This window comes from Nesoenas mayeri, assembly GCF_963082525.1.
Source record: "Nesoenas mayeri genome assembly, chromosome: 7".
Taxonomy (NCBI): Eukaryota; Metazoa; Chordata; class Aves; order Columbiformes; family Columbidae; genus Nesoenas; species Nesoenas mayeri.
This window is the reverse complement of record NC_137551.1, coordinates 19986429-20009129: the sequence shown is the minus strand read 5'-3', so window position 1 is coordinate 20009129 and position 22701 is coordinate 19986429. Positions and strand designations below refer to the sequence as shown.

At 37.8% G+C, this 22701-nt stretch overlaps 1 protein-coding gene across 1 annotated transcript in view; it reads left to right on the top strand.

Annotated features, from left to right (window-relative positions):
* Nucleotides 1-22701, top strand: part of TBC1D12 (TBC1 domain family member 12) — a gene marked incomplete at its 5' end in the record, with an annotated part of 43945 nt that overhangs the window by 4902 nt on the left and 16342 nt on the right. The window contains 2 exons of the mRNA XM_080348156.1: nucleotides 12577-12700; nucleotides 18275-18331. Coding sequence (XP_080204282.1) covers nucleotides 12577-12700; nucleotides 18275-18331 — 181 coding nt within the window. The remainder of the gene's footprint in view (nucleotides 1-12576; nucleotides 12701-18274; nucleotides 18332-22701) is intronic.

Below are 22701 nucleotides of genomic sequence, written 5' to 3'. Positions count from 1 at the left end.
GTTTTTTGTGTGTGTTGTTTTCATTTTTTTCTTTTTCCAGAGCTCTTCTGTTTCATAAATCAGCATGAAATTTCAGGGGAAGTACAGTGTGCCTCTATGAAGAATAAATCTGTTTTGTTGGGTTTTGGTCAAAAAAGAGTCAGGTGGGGTATGAGCCATCCTAATTCTGATAGATATTCTAGATCTCCTGTTTGTGTAAAGGTCAAAGAACATATTGGGGGCACTTCACAATGCTTCATTTATATTTCTCTATTGCCTGTGCCTATGCCTTGGCCAGTTCTTGCTGACAACCTGAAAGACTTCGTGTGCTTGTTTTTGGGGTTGTTTTTTTTCCCCTCTGTCCAGATAGGAAGGAAAAAAAAAAAGCTACAGAGTGCTTCTAACATATGTCAAGGAAATATCCTGGTAATATATTGGAAAGATAATTGGAAGAGAAGAGCTAAGGGAATGTAACAAAGCTTCCCCTAGAAGTTTTGAGAGCACCCTTCACTCTTACGTCTTTGTCCAACCTACTTTTTTTTTACTTTCTCTAAGCAATCTTGTAACTTAAGTGAACAAGCAGATACCTATGATTGATTTTAATTAAAGCTGACTGGTGAAATTTGGCAAGGCCATCTGGACCCAAATCTGTGACTGATTTCAAACAGTATTCCTTTTTCCTCAGAGGCATAATTAACTTGATATAAATAGGAAAAAACATTAATTTTGTCAAAATGAGAAGCTTTTCTGTGGATTCTTCATTCACTGTTTGCTAAGAATGATTGATTTTATGAAGTCGTATTGACACGTTTACCAGTTTCTGGCTTTCAGTCATATGAATAACAAATATAATGGCAACTGAAGTAAGGGTAATCTCCTAAGCAAAACAAACTGTAGCAAACTTTGAAGATTAAAGCTCAGCACTTTTTATTTTGGCTCCCAACTTTTTAATAACTGTGTACATGGAAAATTTTACCCAAATTATAGAAAACTGCTATTCATAAAAAGGTTAAGGAAATACTGTGCACATCTAAAGTTTCTACAGTGGGATCTGCACTTGTGAAAACTAAATCTGTATGACAGCAGCCTTGTTTTTGTTAGTGAACCAGTTCCAAGCAGCTTATGAAAATGAGCAAGTCCTCAAGGTCTATGAGTTGAAAATGGCTGTTTGAGGAAGTTTCTTGATGTATAGGCTTTAAAGAGTTTTGTGTTTCTGAAAAAAACATGAGCAATGGGTGTTTCACCGTAAGTATGTAAGATGCTGTCCATCCATGGTGCCCATGTTATTTTGGCTAGAATGTCTGTTGATTAGTAAATCAAAGTTAGATTTCAGGTGTGCAAGCGGAAGAATCATATGCTGATTTAATTCTGGATAGGTATCAGGTTGCTCCAGCTTCTGTCTGCAGCCCATTTCCTGCCCTCTCCTCCCAAGAAAAAAAACCGTAACATCACACCCAACTAAACAGATGTGATTTCTAAGACCTTGCAGCCATGTGTATAATCTTCATCAACTTCAACTACCCAGTGTATTATTAGAAATTTATCTTTTCTCCTTGGTAGACGTTGGTACAGATATTTGCACTGGGAGTCTAATAATCCTAATAGGACTTTTATTGAAGTGAGTTTCCCTTAAACTAATGCTGTAGGTTGGTTGTTGTTTGGGTTGTTTTTTTTTTTGGGGGGGGGGGGGAAGGGGAGTTGTGTGGGTTTTCTTAGTGTTTTGTTTTGTTTGTTTTTTTTCCAAGCCAAACAGCTGAAATTACTGTTCAGTGTGCACAAAACTGTTGGAGTTGTAGCTTTTTTTGCTAAGGAGTGTTTTATAGAGGTATTTAAACTTAACCTGTAATTATCTTCTTCCCTGCTTAGTTTCACAGAAGGCCTTTTTCATTCCATGGTCTCTTCTGCTTACTTTATGCCACAGAATTTCTTACAGGCTCAATATATTGAGCATAGTGTGACAAAATGAATGGGACCTCTCTTCTGAACAGTTTGTGACTAAAAGGAGAATGTTTTACATGGAAAAGAACAACCAAAGGAGGTCGCTTTAATCACAGCTGGCCTCTAAGAAAATGATACTTTTATGCTTTTGCTTTTCTGACTGTTCAATTATTCATTAGGCCATTTTGCCTTGATTGTTTAAGAATAAAAGAGGATTTTAAGGATTTTGGTCACATTTCATTTACATGGATGCAAAAATTATTATTCCTCTCTTGAGTTCCTGGGAACTGCTGAGATGTTTATGATATAAAGCCTGTCCTTTTTTTATCTCTTCTTGATGTTGTTTGTTGTTCGGCTGGGAAAGGACTAGGTTTGTTAGACTGGATGGTAGACACTGCTTTAAGCTTCTCAGCCTCAGACAGTACTGTGCTTCTCAGCCTTTTTATTATTGCTTTCTAAGGAGCTGCAGTTTAGGCAGCTACTGCCTCATCTCTCTGGTACTGCAGCCTGTTAGCCAGGTTCAGTCACATTTCTCTGAGACTGAGAGGACTCAAAAATTGAAATCCTGCAGGTTTTTGAATTAAGGCTGGGCGTAAGGAGAGCCTGCAAAAGAGAGACCCTGCTAATTTGCCTCTGTATTTGGAGTAACCAGTCAGCTGTGCAAACCACCTGCAGAGCGTATTGCTTCTGGCCCAGCATTGGGGGTAGCAGTGTGAGAGGTGGATGGATGTTGTGGGTGAACTTATGACCTGAATGAGTAGAAAACTGGTTTTGATGGTCATAGATGAGTTTATTCTTTCAGAACTTCTGAGAGCCAAACATTCAGACTGGTGTTCTTGAAAATTCCATTACTCCCCACTCAGAATAACACCTGTAGCCTATGGGAGGAAGCTCTTTGCGATTTTTCTCCATCCTTCTCCAAGGTACTCCTTTAATTAAGAAGAAATGGTGCTCTGTTTTTGTCGTTATATTGGGAACTTTTATTTAATGTACTCTTGAAGTGAAACAGTCTTTCTGGATCAGGCAGTATAATAAAAGCTGCCTTGTTGGCTCCCCTTGCCTAGGGCAGTTCTGTTGATCTAAACAAATGTCCTGAAGGCCAGCTGTAGAAACAAACTAAGTGATTGTCTAGAAGGAGAAAAGACACCAGAGATATGGAAAGCAATAGAACATCTTTAACCCTTCTGCCTCTGCTGTAGCAAATGAAGCCCAGGCTTGCTGCTGCTGCCCCAGTCGCTGAGGTCTGGTTTGGTGTGCTGAGGAAGATGCAGTGGGACAATGGTGACTGTGCTTCACGCGTCTTACATATGCTTCAAGAACAGCAAACAGAGTTGCTGATGCCAGTTCCTCAGCGTTCTGTAGCAGAGGAAGGTTGGCCCTGGCCAGGTCTCAGACCCCACAAAGCTCAGTCCTGTCTGTATCGCTTCAGTTGCCTAATGCATCCATTAATGTAGGATCTTGTCTTTCTTGCTGCTGGGCAATAATGAAGCTGTTTGTATGCTTGATGCCAGAATGCTTTAAAAAAAACCCAACCAACCAACAAAACCCAAACGAACTGTGAATTACCAAAGGCATTGGGGGGGTTTGTAGCTGTGGAATGGGAAGCAGTGGAGATTCCAGAGCACCAAGTAACTCTGTTGTGGGTGGCTGAGGGAACTGGGGTTGTTCAGTCTGGAGGCTGTTCAGAGGCTAAGGGGAGACCTTACTACTCTCTACAACTACCTGAAAAGAGGTTGTAGTGAGGTGGGTGTGGGTCTCTTTTTCACAGGTAACAAGTGATAGGACAGAGGAGATGGACTCAAGTTGTACCAGGGCAGGTTTAGATTGGATATTAGGAAAAATTTCTTCCCAGAAGGTTTGTCAGGCATTGAAATGGGCTGTGTCGCCTGTTGTGGTTGAGTTGCCATCCCTCAAAGTGTTTAAAAGATGTGTAGATGTAGTGCTTAGGGACATAGTTTAGTGGTGGCTTGGCAGTGTTAGGTTTACAGTTGGACCTGATCCGAACGGTCTTTTCCAACCTAAATCATTTTATGATTCTAGCTGCTTGTTGTTGTAAACTGTAGGTATTTTGCAAGTTGCTTGCTGTTCCTCAAATTCTGTGGGCAGCTGAGTGATAGGTTGGGGAGTCTCTTCCTTGCTTTGTAAAACACGTCATCAGGCAAAACTGGAAATAATCAGGCTCTTGCATATTAATGTCATCTGTCTAACACATCAAAAATGGATTATGGAATTTTGTAGTATTTCTGCAATTTATCACTGAAGGAGTGACATAAAATCTATTGTGAATTGCTAACCACAGCATATACCAGATACACTAAGTGGCCACAAAAGTAGTACTGTAGTATTTTGTAGTACTACATGACACAATCAAGTAGTTGACAGGCGCTCTGGGAGCAGAAGGGAAAAATAGTAAATGGGGTTTAACCAGGCTGTTTGGAGCAGTAAGCATTGCTGCTCTTGGGACAGTCTTAAAAGTAAGACTCTGCCCTGTGTTTGAACTTAGAGTTCACAGACTTGTAGGCTGTATCAAAGGCTGAAAATCTTTCACCTTTGTCTTGAAAATGCATCTTGTATAGGAACATTCGCACTACACAGGTGACTGCCCTGATAAAGTGTGAGACTTTTGCCTTAACTGAAAGTGAGTTTCTACTAGAACAGTTTTAGGTAGTTTGCTTCAGTATGTTGTACTTTTGAGAGAAATCTTGTTGAGGTGATTGAAGAATTTGTTGTTGTCAGGAAACAAAGGGAATGTCTCCTCCCTGCTTCTGGTATTTATTTGATCCTCTATGAGCTGCTATAGCTCGTTAAGCTCGGGAGTGAAAAAATGTGGATGGTTTTCTGTGGGATTAGTGAGCTGAATTGACTTGCAAGGTATAGAGAGTCTTGGGAGTTGATGCAGAAAAAGGGGCTGTAGGACATGACTGCTGCAAGGAAGAGAAATGGGCTTCCCCTTTAGTGGAGCTGAAATAGCTTAGCCATTGTGTGTGGGGGGAGGGAAGGGGTCTTATTCCTGCAGCGTTTTTTTGCTTAGAGTATATTGCTGGTTAAGCAGCTGTGGCTTTGCTGGAGTAGATACACCTGGCCATGAAAGAAATAGCAGAACATCTGTAGTCAACTGGTAGAAATTCTCCACTTATTGCAGCTGTGATCTAGGATTTTGGTTTAGGTTCTGTGGACAAGTGACATTTGGTTATTGTTAAACGTTTGGTGTAGCATCAAAATAGCTGCTGAACTACCAGATTAGATATGAAGATCATAAAATAGTTTGACATAGGGCTCTGTTTTGCTAGTTCACTCTGAAAAGTAAAGGTAAGACCACACCAATTATCTTCCTTTTTTTTTTTTACTTAAGCATTTTGAAATTTAACCACGTCTGTCACCTTGGCATATGTCTGCTTGTTCATGTATGTTTTGGAATGCTTGAGCATGTTTGTAAAGTTGACCTGTGCAACAGATGTTTGTTAGAAGTATTATTTAGACTGCTAAAATACTGCTTGCCAGAAAGTGCTGCGTACTGAGTGTTCTGTGATACTGCTAAATCGTTTCAACTGTTAAAACTTCCCAAGTGTTTTTGTACCTGTAGTAGAACTGTTTTGCAGCAGAGTTTGTAAAGCCACTTTGGGACTGGTATCAACTGTTAATCTTTCCCTCCTAAGAGGCCAGAAACCTCGTTCTTGCCTACCCCTCAATCCTTAGTAGCTACTCCTAGATGGTTCATTAGATTTCAGGTATACCTAATTGTATTATAGTTGAGGCTTTAGTTAACCGGTAATACCAATGGAAATGTCAGAGCTTCATTAAAAAAATACTGCAAGCTTGGTCTTGCTGAAGATGGGCCTTCTACTGGTTTGGATTTTTTTGTTTCCTTATTTTAATTTTTTGGGGGAAGGAGAGGAAAACTGAAAACTTGCTTGTGTAGCACTTAAGACTATATTTCTAGAGTATTACAGATGCAAACATTGAAATTCCTTTGAAGAAGGGTGGTTTGGGATAGTCTCTGGGTTGCCTTGGTGTGGAGAGAAAGAAGAGATCTTTGTACTGCTATAAAGTCCTGAAATGTGAAACATCCTGTAATATGTAGATCTGTGTCTGGGGGAACAGGACTTCAGCTGGTGTGTAGTTGTTCCTTGCAGCAATGTGGTGGAAGAGGACAGAGCCTGGAAACTTGTGCTCAAAGCAACTGTATAAATGTATGGAATCAAAATGGGCTGATGTTGTTCTAAGTTATTGAAAATAAAAATATAGCATGTGTAATAAATTCTAAATTTATTAGTGTTTTGTTCTAGATCTATATGCTATGGATTTTAAACTAAACTGAAAAATGTTTGTGTCTTAAGGTTGAAATGTGAGAGTAAAGGATGAGTTGAAAAGTGTATTTCTAAAGTAGGGGTATTTGCTCTTAATATTTTAATCTTCATGTCACTTTTCCAGCCATAACTAATAATGTGAGAAAACACTTCTGAGCATGTGAAAGTGAGCAACAGCTCCTTGACAATGTCATGTAATTCAAATCTAAAATAACCCTATCCAGTGGTGTAAGAAATAATTATTGTGTGCGCTTTGAACATGCATTGTGTTTTTTTTCGACACTTTCATAAATTCCTACAAATGGTGTACTGTATATAAACAATTTAAAATCTAGAAGTAGAATTCTACTGTCGTTGCTCTGCGAGCTTTTTAAGTGGCTAACCAGAAAGTTTTTTTTTTCTTTTAATTATTCATTATTTATGCTTAGAGTTGAATTACTTTTGTTTCGGTATGTAAATTATTGAAAAGTCTTGTTTAAGAGGAGCTACTTGTCTATAATCAAGCAATGTTTTTCTGGTGTTACTTCCAAGTTGTTGCATGTAAGACCTTAACAGAATGGACAAGTCTTGAGTATGAAGAAGAATTCTGTTGTGTTCTTAAGCAGCTTTTGTGTTTTACACATGGCAAAAACACACCAGTGTGAATGTTAAAATTCTTGCTATGTGCTCAGTTTCAGTCATGAAGGAATATGGAATTACAGACTTGCAGGGGTCTTCAGAATTTGTGCATGCTGTTCTGAAGGCATGACTTTAAGCCTAAATGACTGATTTTAATGCTATTCCATTAAAATGCATCTGTAACAATTTCTGGACATATGTCTTCTAACTCCTTAGTGATACAGCTCTCTGGATAAAGATTGTTAGGTGTAGTTTCCTTATCAGTTTGTCTTTTGGCTCATTCAGATTTCAACCATAGACCTGTTTTGTATGCCTAGGAAGCTTATTTAAAAGTTAGCATAGGGATGGAGCAAGAACAGAGTGTTTTTCACAAGCAGAACTCTATTCTTTGTGGTGATGCAAAGTAAATTGTATCATGATACATATGCAGCTTTTAATGAGTTTTATTATTTCATATTCATTTTACAAATGCCGAGGTTTTCTTGGAATCAGTGGATTTTTAATGTGATTTAATTATTGCAGAGAAATGCAGCTTCCAGTTTTTTTAACTGGATTTTTGTAATTATATTTAAAACAACCAAACAGGAAACTTTTTGTCCAGCTTGGTGCACATTTGCAGTTTTAATTCGATGCTGGATTCCCCCTCTAAGCCTATGTGATTCTGGGAGGAAAAGTTAAATAGGATAAAGTGAGGATAGTCTTGATGTGCTGCTGATTCCTTCCTGTTTGTCTTGCTTCACTGGATTTAACATGAGACAGTTGTCCTATGCAGTGTGTAACAACAGGAACTAGATGCTTAAGGAAAAGGAAAATATAATCAGCCATCACTTCCTTTATCAGTTCTTCTGGCTTTCAAAGCTTGTTTTCTCAGCGCTTCCCTGTTACCAGAGATCTTGACAGGTAGATGCAATGACAAGAAATGATTGTTGATTGAAAATTACTGTTAACCAGAGTGTTATGTGTGTAAAAAAAGGTCAGAAAAATGTTTTAACAGGAAGGTCACTTGTAGGAGCTATTTTATTTGTAGGTTAGTGAGTAAATATTTTGAGCAAGGTCAAAGTTGCTTTGCAAAGGAAATAGATTATAGTATTCTAGCTTTCAGCATCAGGATTGGAACACATTTATTTCTAAGATAACCCTGAATTCTGAATATTTTATTTGGAAAAAAATTGTTTGGTGCCATGCATCAAGTTTTGCAAGGATTGTTTTCCAGGGATGCCTACAGTTGTTTGTTGTCTAACATGGTGCAGCATTTTGAATTAGATGTATTTGTATATGAAAGTGAATTGTAAGGAGGAAGCATGCTTTGTTGCTCAGGTGTAACAGTAATGATGATCCTGTGTTTTATGCTTTCTTCTGAGACCATATACTGGTTTCAGTAGTTGATACCACTTGATTTTTTTGCCACTTTTCATAGTGCAGAATTGATGCTCATCTTAAATAGCTCACATGTAAGCCTTCCCCTGCACTTGAAATTTGTATATAGAGAACTAAAAGCAGCAGAACAGGTGAAGCTTGGGTCTGAAGGTGGAGTTCTAATGATTTGATTCTCTTAACACCTAATAAGTAGAGCAATGCTGCGATTTTTCTTCAATGCAGAGGAGGTAAATCCTTATTAGGACACCTTCCTGCTTTGGCTGACTAATTACCTTTGAGTTTGCTGTGCCTTTTACAAATCTGATTGAAGGTGCATTACTAGATTCACTGGCTAAACAGTTAGGGTGGCTTTCTAGGCAGTCACATTAAAAGTGCTTTAATAATGCAGGTTAAGCCGTGCACGCCAGGACTGCATTTTAGCTTGCCATTTTGCAACTTCGTTGCATTTCACAGATTTCTAAACTGTTTGTTTGTTTGTTTTTCCTAAACACTTCACAAGCATTGCTGAATGTATGGCTTTGAAGGCTACAGGTTACAGTTTTATGGAGAGTGGGAAGGTGAGTCAGAATCTATATCTTGTTTTAGAGCTCAGAACTAAGGGCAGATACAGGCTTGTGGATGCTGTTTCCAAGTGTTATTGCTAAGAATGCTGGACTCAAATGGGAGTTTTAGGGAAAAATGGGAAGTAAATACAGTTGCTTGCTTCCAATAATGCTGGACTATATCTCAACAACATCAGAACTCTGAATCATCAGAGATGATTCTTCTGGCAGGCTCCTTTGAGTTAAAATTTGGAGTGAGAAGGAAAGCAACTTCAGGTTGCCCATAGGTTTTTGTGTAGAATAATCCAAACAATGTCAGAAATAGATGTCTTGGTATGTGCCAGTAACAGCTTTGTAGTCTATCTTGCTTCAGTTACTTTTCAGGCTCTTCAGTGCACCCACTGGAACATTTTTGAGTGTCACTGAGAATGTTAATATGTATTCCAGTGTAGTTATATAAAACTAGCAGGGAAAAAAACTTACAAGTTTTCCACTGGGCTTTTGTAAACCAAAGCTGAATTCAATGAACTAATTTAATACTTGTCCTTTCAACAGAAAGCATTATTCAGTTCTAAAGTGTAGGCTTCTTTTTAATGAAATGTGATGTTTTCAGATGGATTTTGAAATTCTGTACCAAAATGCCACTGACTCTTCAGTCCATCTCAATAGATGACTTTTCCTGGGATCAGTGAAACTCATGAATATTCTAAGCAGCAACAAATATATCAAATCTGGTACACTTCCTGCCGTTCAGTGAATGCAACTGGTCAGCTTTCACAGATGCTGTTCCTTAACGGTGCTTTTATAAGGCCTTACTGTTGTCAACAACACATCAGATGTGATACTGTTAGCTGCCAAAACAATGTATTAAAGTGCCCTTCCATCTTCAGTAAAGCTTATTTGTAAACCTCCCATTAATTTCTCTTGGATTAGAATTCCTATGTGAGGTTTATTCTGACATGATATAATGTCTGACCAACATTTTGCCTTCACAAGAAAAAGACTTCAATGAATTTCTACTCAATAAAAGTAAAATTGCATATTTTCACTTGTGCATTCATAAAAAGTGAAATAAGCTTTTGCTTATTTCAGTACACCGAAGAAGAATAAAGAAACAACCAAGATGTGTTTTGGTGGATACTATGTTCTGGACAGTTTGTTTTAATGTTATATTTGTTTTTTTGTTTTTGTTTTTTTTTTTAAAAAAAATCCAATCTTGTAAAAGCCACGAGGCTGCATAAATCTTTTGTACAGATATATTAATTAAAACCTTCTGTATGTTTACACATTTTTCCTTTTAAAATCTGCCAGCTTCCTGGTTAATCATAAACCAGCTTTGATACAGTAACAGATTGCCATCACTGTTCAAGGCATACATCATCTCCATTTCCACAAGTGGTGGAAGCAATGGAGCTGAACTGCCAGGTAATCCTGGTAGTATTTTGTAATATGTGCAGAGACTGGATGGTTACTGCTATCCATGAAGTCAGGACACATCAGCTATTTCATATTTCAAGAATGGTGCTCCAGAATGTATCTTCCTGCATACCTGCTATTGGAAAAATATCTCTCCCAATTAAGTTTCATATATAGCTGCTGCTGTAATTGCAGATTTAAGGGCAAGGCTCTAGTGTAGTATCTAGTGTCATCTTGGTCTTTAGAATACTTTGTCTTGTTTTTTTGATGGTTCTTTGAACACTTCTCATTCCCTCCTGAAAGCAATGTAAAGCACTGTGAAAGGTTTCCTGTGCTTGTGAAATGAGCCATTGTTGTTTACATAAGCACACTTTTGACTTATTTTTCTGTTATGGATGGACCTGTTCATTTCACTAACGGTATGCAGTCTTGGGATTTACTTTAAAGATGTTGGTACCATGGCTTGGCTTTTTCATCAGCCCCTCTTTCCAGGTCATGTGTCAGGAAACACTAGTTTGGCGTTCTGGGTGCTTACTCTGCTTCCACAGGGATGGACTAAGATATTGCAAGTTTCCCTGATGGGGACACAGTTGCGGGATGCATGGATCACAACTAATGCTTACCAGAAAACCTTGTATTGATTAAGCCATTAAGCTATTAATTAGCTATTAATATCTAATTAAGCTATTATTAATAGCAACAGCTGAATTTCATTAATGGCAGGTAACTATTAATGCAGTGCAAGCAATTATTTCCAAGTGTACTTACTCACTTACTGGGTTGGAACAACAGCTGGGAGACATCCACAGACTTGAAGGGCTGTACTGGTGCACCAACAGCTTCTATGTGGGCATTCAAAAAAAAAACCTCTCAAAGTGCTTTCTCTTTCATCAGGTGTGTATGTAATCCCATACTCCCTGCCTGCCTGAAGCCTGCTGCTTCCTTGCCTGCAGTCCTTTTTTTATAACAAGCTGTTGTTGCTAGTGTATGCTGCTGGCCTTGGACAGACTGAGCAGAGTCTGTGTTCTGAGTTTCTCGGTTCTCCTGGATTCCACAGGACTGCTTGTCTTGAGCTTACAGTTCTTGGGAGACTTTCACACTTTATCAGCATCTACTTCTACTCCCCAGCTTGCTGTTTTTTGGTGGCTAGATCTTCAACTACCACAGGAGTATCCGTAGAGTCCATTCACACAGACTCGCACAGAAGAGATTTTTGTGACACACATTTGCTAATTTCCTAAATAACAAAAAACCTTCTGCGAGCTGAAAAGACAGCTTGTATTTGAAAGCTATACAATGTCTTTCGAACACTGACAGTTCCTAATTGTACAACTATGCTTCATGGTCAGACCCTGACAGCGCTGGAATTTAAGAGCAACTATACTCTTCAGACAGTTTGAGGTTGTTGGAGCATGCTGCTTCTGTCGTGGCAAAGCCAAGAGACTGATTTCTGTGCACAAATGTGAATTCATTCAGTTTGAGAAGGAAATGTATTTTAAAATACAACAAAATGTTGTACATGAAGGATAAATCTGGGGATGTCTTTCCAGAGGAAGAGCATGAAAGCACAAGGTTGGCTAGTTAGTGCTGCTCAAAAACATCTTCTAATAGAAGTGCTTTATATTCTGCTTGCTCAGAGGTCAACTTGTAAGCATCCTGAGAAATAACCTTACAGGGTACCTAACTTTTAATCCCTCTGTGTTTTTCATAAGTTTCTGGAAAGTAGCTTTCCAGTATTCAGAATAAATGCACTTCTTTCTCTTTCAAAGCACTTGCACATGGCATGCTCTCCGAGAGCTTGTGATCAGAGTCAAATGGTTGGCTTTCTAAGAACTAATAGGGCAATGCAGTTGTTTGCTTGTTTGAGTGTAATTGCTTTAGGCACCGGCAAAGATTATCTTCTGTGTGCATGGTCCCTGGTTTTCTAGTCCATGTTATGAGAGCGGAAGGTGTGAAGATTGCAAAAAGGGTTATTAGAAGTAATATTTCACAATTTCTTCTTAAATCTATAAGTTACACAGTGTTTTCCATCTGTTTTCAGCTCCATAAAGTACACTAAAACAAACCCCAGACAAAAGTCTGAGACCTGTTGCACGCTGCTAACTTACATTTAAGAAAGTATCTGGTATTACTAGAAGAGGGCTGATATTGCTTAAGTAGCTTAGAGTTCAGAAATAAACCAGAGTGTTAAGTACAAATATTAGTATCAAAGCACCTGTAATGAAAGCTGCTCAAGTTAATTATTTGAAAGTATAAGAAACAGCTAAGGTAGCACACTACGCATTTGTTGAGAAGTAATTCTCTACATTGGTGAGCTTGGTTTAAAGAAATGTAAGTAGGTATAAATATCATGTTTATAAGTTGTTAATAAACAAAAAAATACCCTCCTCTCTTTTCAGAAACTTCTTTGCTAAAAGGACAAAGGAACTCAAACCTGCTGTCCAAAGTGCTCCTGGATGGAAGCTGTTTGGTAAAGTTCCACCCAGGGAAAACCTTCCAAAAGATTCCAAAATTATTCAGCAGGTGAGTAAGCATCACACAGCTTCAGGTAGAAAACTTGTAAAAATTAATGCATAGTATTTCAGTTCTCTGCTGTTATCTCCATGCTGTTACTGTACAACCATGCAGTGCTTTGGGAAGACTCTTTATGAAGTTCACTTCTGAGTTACTTTTGCCTGTTTAGTGCAATAATATCATAGTTGCATATTCAGTTTTTCTTCGTCTTCAAACTAGATATTAATCTAGGAAAATTTATCCTCATAAAACATTATTGGGCATTGTAGTGTTACGAAACTGGTTTTGGTGTTGTTTTTTTTGTGTATGGTGGTTGGTTTTTTTGTGTGTGTGTGTGTGGTTTTGTTTTTTGGTGATCTAACTCATATTCCCATAGTTGTTCTGGCCTGGAAGGCTTACAATGTGTGTAACTTGTGACAAATCGCTTAGAATTCTTTGTGAAACATGTAATCTTGTTTCATCTACACTTGTAATCTCACTCAAGGTATTTTTGTTTCAAAATAGTACTGTAGGTTGAACTTGTTTTAGAGTTACTAGGTTACCGCATAAAGGTAATCCTGATTTGCTTCCCCTGATAGTGAGTTGTACTTCCATGTATTTGTTCTTGCAGAATCTCTGTTTAATTAGATAAAATAATAATAAAATGGCATAGTCTTCAAAGACAAGCAATTGGTAATGCATCGTTAACTTCATGGTAACATGTGATCCTGAAGTTGAAGGATTTATTGACCCAAGAAGTATGATTGCCCCTCATGTTGGTGCAAACAGTAACTTTAATCTCTTGAGAGCTGCTTTCTCTTTGTCTCCTTGCTCAAATTCCATATAAGCTGATGTGTTTGGTAGGTACAAATGTAGCTGTGAATGAAGCCGTGTTGAGTGATCTGCTAGAAAGAGCTTCATGGTGAAGAGGGCCTTTTGGGAGCAACTAAAGTGCAAAACACAGTGAAATGTAGGAAAATTATGCGATTGCAGAAAGTGCTATTTACTCTGAAGTAAACTGGGTGCTTTTTCAACATTTTCAAATACAAATTTCCTTATTTAAATGGTTTCGCTTTTTGGGTGAGAGAAGGCAAGTGTTCTTGCTTAGTCTACTTGCAGATAAATGGTCTTGGCCTTGTGATATGAAAACACTGTGGTAAAAATCCAGATGTCTCTTCCATCCTGAAGAATGGAGAATGTGTACAATGCCACCAGTCATCTGCTTCCCGTTTTCTAGTAATGAATGTGTTTGTGCTGGAGACCAAGTCATAATCTGCAGAAATAGTCTTATTTTCTTATCCTGCTGTCCCTCAGTGACTCTTTTTCTTCTAAACTGTAGTGTTGCCATTTTTTTAACCTCTCTGTAATGGCAGAAAAGCAAATATATTAAAACAATGTATTATCTCCTAAACTTGATTGAGTTGGTCCTGGCCACTAGTCGTGGTTTCTGTTATAATGATTGCCAGATTAGGGTCACTATTGGATTTATATAATCTTGAGTAATGTGTCAGTAATAGCTAATACTTCTAGCTTCTAATTTAGCTAAAGCATGTGTGGTCTTTATCTAAAGCATCATGAGCTAAGATATACAGTTATCAAAGAAGAATGCAGACTGATGGTATACTCTGCACAGAGTTAGCTCTACAATACCTGAGAAAATTTGATTCTTAAATTGAGAGGTGACCCGAATGTCTCCATATGCAACATATGTCAGATCTCTTGCATGTGTATTTAAAATTTATAGTATATCTCCTTGCACATATGCCTTTGAAGAAAAGCCAATGGTTTCTTTTTCTCAAAAACCTTCAAATTTGCTAAGCTGATGATGGGTTAGAATGAATATAGGCACACTCGGTTATTGAGGATCAGTAGAAAATAGTATCTTCACTTTTGAATGGCTGAGTGAAACCCCTAGATTAAATTCCTCACTATGCAGGACATGTGAGAAGAATATAGGCAAGAATGCAGTTGTGAAGCCTTTAAGAAGTTGGTAGAAATGTGATTAAAGCTCAATATGTTCTTTTCACAAGTAATTCTGGCTGAATACTTCATATCCTATGTGGAGTGTCTACAAACTTCCATGTTGTCTTTCTAAATTGAAGTCAATGGATCAAGTGTGATCTGAAGCACAAAACTCACATTTTTTTTCCCCAATATCTTTTTAGCCATCTGGTCAGAACAGTGGCTACTCGCTGTTTAGCGCTTTTGTAAAATGTGCTTCTAGGTGTAAGACTATGCAAGCACAATGAGCTTAAGCTGTATACAAACTGCATGTGAGGGAGTTTATGGTAGTTTATTATTAGCAAAAAATCTTGCTATTCCTGGACACTACGGCATTCTCTGTGGCTGGACACAGACTTGTGTGACTTTACTGATGCCAGTGGCCAGATTTGGCAGGGTGCAAATAAACCCTTGATTAAGGAAACTCAGTAATGAGTCAGCATCCTTGAGATGAAGGATGAGATCTCAAAAAGCCTTTTTGCAGGAAAAATTAACTCACAACAGGAAAAGCTTTGTAATTAATAAGAAGAGGAAGTCTTTTGGGTAAGGATAATACTTAATATCAAAGCTTTATGGCAATATTTTGACACTTAAACGACTTCCCTATTAGTAAAACAAGAAAAAAACTTGCATTGTTGTAGATTATAATATTTATAGTCAAGAGGGTGGTAAAGCTCATGTGCCCTATTTCCATCCTGTTTGATGGAAGCCTCCCATGTTATCTTTTTGGCAAGGATGATGTAGTAAATTGATAATTACATTTAAATGAATGCTTATGGCTCCTAGTCACTGTCTATCAACTAGACATTGCTATATATGCCTCTACAGAGAATTCAGGTGGTGATTCTAATATCCTGAATAACTTCCAAGAAAAGCTGGAAACTTAATTTGGGATGCTGTTGCGGACGTTTTTCAGACAGCGATGCTAGCCAGCTCTGCCTTCAGAGACTGTCGAATGAAAGTTACTGTAAATAATTTTCTTTGCAAGTTTCTTAGCCTGTGTGGATGATAAATGCTTTTGTCGAAAAGCAGCCGGCATGGTTTTCCTGGCCGGGGAGGTGGCGCGGTCCGGCAGGGTCCCCGCAGCCGTGCTGCCGGCAGCGTGCCTGGGCCGAGATGCTCCAGCTCGAACTGGGTCAGGGGTTGAAAGCTCTTGGCAGCAGCATCTCCCCACTTGCAGCTGCTGGCACGCTCGGCTCTCCGCGGATTTAGAGCTGCCCAGGCAGGATGTGATTGAGGCCAACTCTTTGGCTGGACATCTCCCTCCTTTGGGCTTCCTTCCTTCACTGTTTTTTAAAAAGGGAAAACAGCAACTCCTTAGGACTGCAAATGTGAAATGTGTTTGGTTTTAGGAAGTGTGCCTTCCTTCATGAACTGCAGCTAATAACACTGGCTACTATAAGAAGTATGTGTTCATTAATGATCAGTCTGGTAAATTCTTTTGGTCTGTACAGAGATCTGCTTTAAATTAGACTGCTGAAATATTTTAATACAGAAGCATTTAAAGCAGAGAACGACTTGTGGGCTGATGCGTAACATTTTGGTGTGTATTGACTGGAGTACAAGTTTTGTTCAAAAATGCAAGCTTGATTTCATTTTTTTCTTGCTCATGATAAAAGAACTTTAAATCTATGATCAAAATTATTCTGGATATCAAGTCATTAAGTTTAGCTCTTGGGTTTTATTAAAGCACTTTTTGATACTTTTGATTTGTTTAAAGAAGTATGGCCATTTTTTTTCCTAATATGCCCGAATTAAGGTAAACTCAAAAAATGGAAATACACATTGCAAGATAAACAAAAGTAAATCATCAAATTCACTTCATGAGCATTTTTAACAAAGTACTGTTAGTGACAGTCTTAAATGAGGGGGGAGAAGCTTGCTTTTTATTTAAATCTGACACACCATGAAAAGCCTGCAGTGATTTAGAAATGATTGCTTATTCAGAAGTGTAGCCATCTTTTCCAGAAGCTGTCACCTTGTGTACAAAATGGAAGGTATTCATTTTAGACACTCCATTAAATACTAAGTTTGATTATGATGACTAGGTCACTGTCCTACAACTAACCTCTGAAAATATTTTTGGGTGGCTCTGAAATTGGAGGTGGGGGAAGAACACAAAACCAACAACAAAAAACAACCCAAATTGTACTTCAGGGCCAAAAAACTCAGTGTCTTCACTTGCATATTTTTCCGATGTCATTATCTCCAGCCTGAGATCTAATGGAAAAATTGCATTCACTGAATCAGGAGAACTCCCATGGTCTCTCAGGGACAAGAGTTGTTGGAGGTTTCTCTTCAGAGGAACAGATGCGTTTTGAATCAGTTTTCATATGACACAGACCTAACTTGCAATATTAACTCTTCCCTGCAATCTGTGTTTCAGTTTAACAGTGCTTGCAAAGTGAATATAGCATGGTTGTCAACAAATCTAGGTACTGAATATGTGAAGGAAGTAGGTAAATACAGTACTAGATGCTTTTTCACAGGAGTGATTCTTAAGCAGGTACTTACTTAGGGATAGCAGAGGGTGACACAGATAAAAATAATGGGTTTTTCTTCTCTTAAGAAGCGAGCTTGTGCAGGTTAAGCAGACTTATGCTACTGAGCTTGAGGTGCTGTGATAGCAAAATCATAATCTAGGTAGGCTGTATGAAATTCCAAAAGGGTAGGATTTAGCAAAAAGATTTGTGTAGTAAAGATGCTGTCTTTTGTGGACTTTTTAAAAGTTGTGGTGTATATGTGGGTTTTTTGTGTGTGTGTGTGTGTTTCCTGTGGTGGGTGGGTTCTTGTGTGTGGGTGGTGGTGGGGTTTTTTTGTTTGTTTTTGTTTTAATGTAGCTTTTATCCTTGTGAGACTGGTAGGGTACTTTAGTGCTGAAAAGGAGAAAAGAGCAAGGGAGAAGAAAGCCTTTAAAATGCTTTTTATTAGTCTGGGCTATGCATGGTACAAGAACACTGCAGATGTGTCCAGAAATAATGTTGAAGGCATGATAATTTTCCTTCTTCCAGGTGCTATAATGTGATGTGTAAAAGCCATGACTTTTTTTTTTTTTCTCTTCCCCCCTTCCCCATCTTTCTGTTTGGCTTTTCCATGAGAAGTGAAAGCAGGGTCTTCAAGATTGATTTTCAGAGCAAACAGTTTCTGTTTTCTTGTGTCAGCCTATAGAAAATGTTTTGTTCTTTTCTTTTTAACAGTTTATCTTCCAAGGCCGGTGTCTAAGTAAGTTTAATTTTTATGGGTGATCTAGACTAGGGAGAGACAGTATATCAGGGAACGCCATCTGTTATGCACTTGAAGTGCCACAGTAAAAGATCTCCTTTCGGGCAGAGGTGCCGACTGTAGAAAATATACAGCTTCAGTTAAGCCAGAAGAATAGTCCAATAGATGTCTATACACATCTTGCACAAGGGGGAAGTCTTTGTATGTGTTTTTGTATGTTTTGAGAGCTGGAGAAGGAGGAGCAGCCACATCTATGTTTCTTCAAACACAGAGTATAAATACTCTACATATGAATTGAAATTTTGACTTACATGTTGCTGTATTGTAATGGTCTTTTCTGTCATATATTCACTAAGGCTTTACTTCTGTTTCTCTCATTAGGATGACAGTTCTGGCAGTGTTGCGTCAATATCTGCTCTCAGTCTATTAAACACAGGGGTATGAAATTTAATATATTTTTTTCTAGTTGTATTCAATGCCATGCATGGGACTATGTAGCACTCATTAAAATAGAACAAACATCACATTTTCACATTAGCATGAATATTTTATGGCACTAACCATCAACTCATTAGATACCATTAGTAAAATAAATAAATAAACCTCGCACATGAGTCTCACTAACAATTTAAAGTGATAGAGTATTATTGTTTGTGTTGCATGTTCTCGAATAGTAGGAAATAGGTAATGCTAGAGCTTGACGTTAATCTACTTTCTATGTTTGCTGTACCAACTTGCGTAATGGTAAAAGTTGTTAAAAGGCTTAATTTGTAATATTTTTGAACACCTTGTATTAGCTTTGAAAACTGATATCCTAGAATCTTTTTTTTCCCCCATCACTAAGTCACACAAACTATTAACAGTGGCACTTCAGAACTCCAGAGGCTTTTAGTCTCTATTTCCAGTGTAAAATTGGAAACCTAGAAATGCATAGCTACTGAGACTTGTTAGATGCTGTTATGTCTTCTAATGCTGTGGCTGGTATCCTTCTGGAATTGGCCCAATGCACATGCCTGTTACTTTGAAAACTTTTAATGTTGAACAGGAGTATTCCTGTGTCGAACAGGAATAGTACAAGCTTAGCTTTTTAGTTCTGTGGGTCTGTTACTCTGGCTTTGTGAAGTGAAGCAGTAATGTGACTGCTAGCTGTATGTGATGCCTGTGGTTCATGTTACATGGTCCAGCCACTCTCAGCTCTTCTTTATTGCTGTTTTGTAATAAACAAAAGATGAAACTTGATGCAACTTGTTAAATGCCCAGTTGAGGAAAAAATAAGGTAAATGAACATCTTAAGATGGATGATGTTACTTTTGAAGGTTGACCTAGAAACTCTTCACTGTCTGTTTGGTTGTTCTCTTGTACTATGTGAAGATTAGTATTTTTCCCTCCTTCAATATAGGTTCTTCCTATATCACTGGCAAGTTAGGAAAGAAATTACTGTTCTGTCTGTCCTTATAGCATTTGGCATTGTTAGTTCTGGGAAAATGTATAGTGTGTGACTCACAGAATTTTTCAGTGGCACTTACTATTGCTATAAACACTTCATTTTTAATCACCTTGTAACCAGTTCTAGCTCAGCAATTTTAACATTTAACCTGAAGGCGACACATGATGACACTGGAGTGAATCCTTACGCATTAGCAGAAATCCTTCTTACATAAATTTTCTTACTTTTTATTGAAGTGATTTAGATGGGTACCTTCCTAAGCAATTATATTAATGTTTCCATTCTTGCATGATCAACTCTGCTTGAAATGAAGGGAGATGATCTCTCTGATATTTCTAGTTAGCTCTACAACACTGTGAAAATAATCATATAGATGTTTTTAGACCCCCATCCGCTCTAGAGTTGCACATGTGTGTAGAGAGAGGTTTAAAACAACTTGCAGATTATACGGCACTCCCCGTTGTTTCCTTGACAGCAGTCATGATTGCTTGAATAAAATCTGTTTCAGTATCAGGTTTAGAATTTGGGGGTAGTAAAGCATGTGAAGAGAAACAGTAATATACAGGGTGTATGCTTTGTTTAATAGAAGTATTCGTAAGCCTTGACATACTGGAAATAGAGGCAATCCTTAAGGTAGTAAAAGTTAATTCAATGTTACCTATTGGGTCATTTTCTTCTCCAGCATACATAAAACATAATTGGGTCTGGGGTGCTTAATCTGTATTATTGGTACTTTCAGGACTGTAGGTACTCTCACAATCCTTGTAATCCAAGGCTTTTATCACTCATTTCCAGGAGTTTAGCTATCGTTGTTGGATCCTAGATAGATTAAAATTTATCCCAGCAAGATGCATGTAAAATTCCATTGTCAGTATTTATTGCTTTAAAGCTGTATGGTTTGGGGACTGTAGATGCAAGTTTATCTTCTAAAATTGAATCATTATGTGCACACTTGGCTACATACTTTATACTCACAAGTGTGCCCTCCTTGGGGTCAACTAATGCTTTTGGAATGCTGCGATGCAGCTGGTTTTCTTTTCTGTAAGTTAGTTTGCTTAGATGCTGGAAGAAGCAGCGATGCGCAATTATGGTGTATGTTACACAGTGTAATCCAGTACTGCTCAGAGAGATTCAAAATAGCCCAGAGTGGTCTAGCTGTCCTATATGGTTCTACTGAAGCAGGATGAAAGAAACTTCAGTTTTTTATGTTTTCAATGTAGATATCAAAAAGGTGCAGGCAATAAAGACCTGTGCAGGCTTATTATTTTTCTTTTGTTTAAAACACCAGAATAGTTTGTGTGTATGCCAGTTTTATTTCTTTGTTAAAATAAGTTACAAAAGACGTTTTTTCCCCAGCCCCATTCATGTATTACTTGTCTGAAGGTTAATATGTTTATCTATATTTCTGTAGGAATAAATACAGGAAATACAAATCCCTCCATATATTAAAGTGCTTTTAAATATATTGTCACTGTGATTTTTGGGAAAAACGTGCTTTTGGCCTGTTAACAGGTTTATTAGTGGCAGTAGATTAGACAATGCAGTTCCAGCTTTAATAAGGAGAGAACTATACTTACTTTGTAGTAAAGCTGAGATTTGGTTTTCTTCATCTATTTTGAGATTGTGTTCTGTATCTCTTAATGCTGTAATAACAATTTTTTTTAACATAATTCCTTAAACTACTGAAACCATATGTGTGACACTTTTGTTTTGTTTTTTTCTTCCCCATAAACAAGTCTTACATAGTCTTGAATCTTAGTTTTCGACAATTCTATGGTCTGGCATATACCTCGCATGTTAAACATTTGACAAGACATTTAACTTTAAACTGTATTTTTACCTTTTAAAGAAGAGTTTTAGCTCACATCTTTTGAAGTGAAATTCTATGTCAGCAGAAGCTTTTTATCCTGTGTGAAGAATTTTAGATTCTGTATCAAAAGCATTGTTAAGGCTATGGGATTCTATGCTTCTAGTAATGCAAAATATTCCACAAAAAAAGAAGATATTTTAGTTGCACAAATGAATGAGTTTGGTGCATGTCTGATGGTTCCAGGATCTCACCTTCAAGTAAGTTTCCTAGAGCACGGGCTTCTTGAAGCAGCAGCATCTTCTATTGGAAAGTTCCGATACTTTGGACTGTATTTCATCCTGAGGAATGTGCAGCTATGACAGTTTGAGCTTGAAGCTATTTTGGTCTCTGCTTTGACTCTTTCTAGTAACACTTAGTGTTTTTCCTCTCTGTGCATGTGTTCTTTTCTTGCAAAAACCAACTGTTTATGAAGGGTAGTTCCAGAAACACAGTTGGGTGATGAGTTCTGCCTTTTGTGAAAATCCCTTTCTTTGTTGCCTTGGAAATAGCATATCAGTTCCTAGCATGTACAATAGCCAGAAGCACTAGCATTATTCAAATGTGTTGCTTGTAATAAAAAGGTGAGAGTAGTTTCGTTTCCAACATCCATCTTGCAATGCTTTTTTAATTTAACTTTCCTACAAGTTAGGTATGTAGGAATGTTGAAAAGGTTGGTACCATTTGAGCTTCCTAATCTCTGACCACTAAATGAACTTGATTTTGTGGCTTCTATTACAAAGTATTGGAAAGTGTGAAAGTAAATCAGAACTTGTACCAAGAATATGAGGGGTTGCCTTGCTGTGGTACTTGCAGCCTGGATGCTACCAGAGGATGCATTCCTAACTTCAGAATATACTGGGTTAGCCTGAGGTATAAAGCATAGCAGAAATGCCTATAATGTTTCTATAGTTTCAGGTGGATGAAATAATTTTACACTTAATGTGTATATTCATTCATACAGTGAATGTTAGTTTCCAATTTGTTTTTTTCTCATGCCTTTGTGAATTACAACAGGACTCTATCAATCCTATACGTCCAGATGTTCAAGATACTTGTTTGAATGTGCCAAATTACGTTGGATGCATATTATTTTCGATCAAAAGTTGTCTTAGGTATTACCCTTCAGGAGAGGAATATGTTCTAGGCAATTTTTGTAAATACTCTTCTTTGCTAGACTTGGAAATATTTTAGAACTAAGTTGTATTTAAGAACTGTTGGCTAGTAATTTAAAAGTCATTGTGTTTTCAAAGCATTAGGGATTTAGTGGGAATGTGTGACTTTCCAGGGTACTAACAAAATGAGATATTTAGTACACAGCCACAGGGTAGAGTAAGATACAACAGGTAAAGGGGTGGATGGCTGGAAGGATAGCTGGGGTGGAGGTGGGAGTCACTTCAACAGATACTGAAAATATTTCAAAACTATTCTTTGCCTTGTTTTGTGGAGGTGCAGTCACCTTTTCTCCTGAGCTAAACTGTTGTTCTGACTCCTACAAACTAGAGAAGGGCAAGA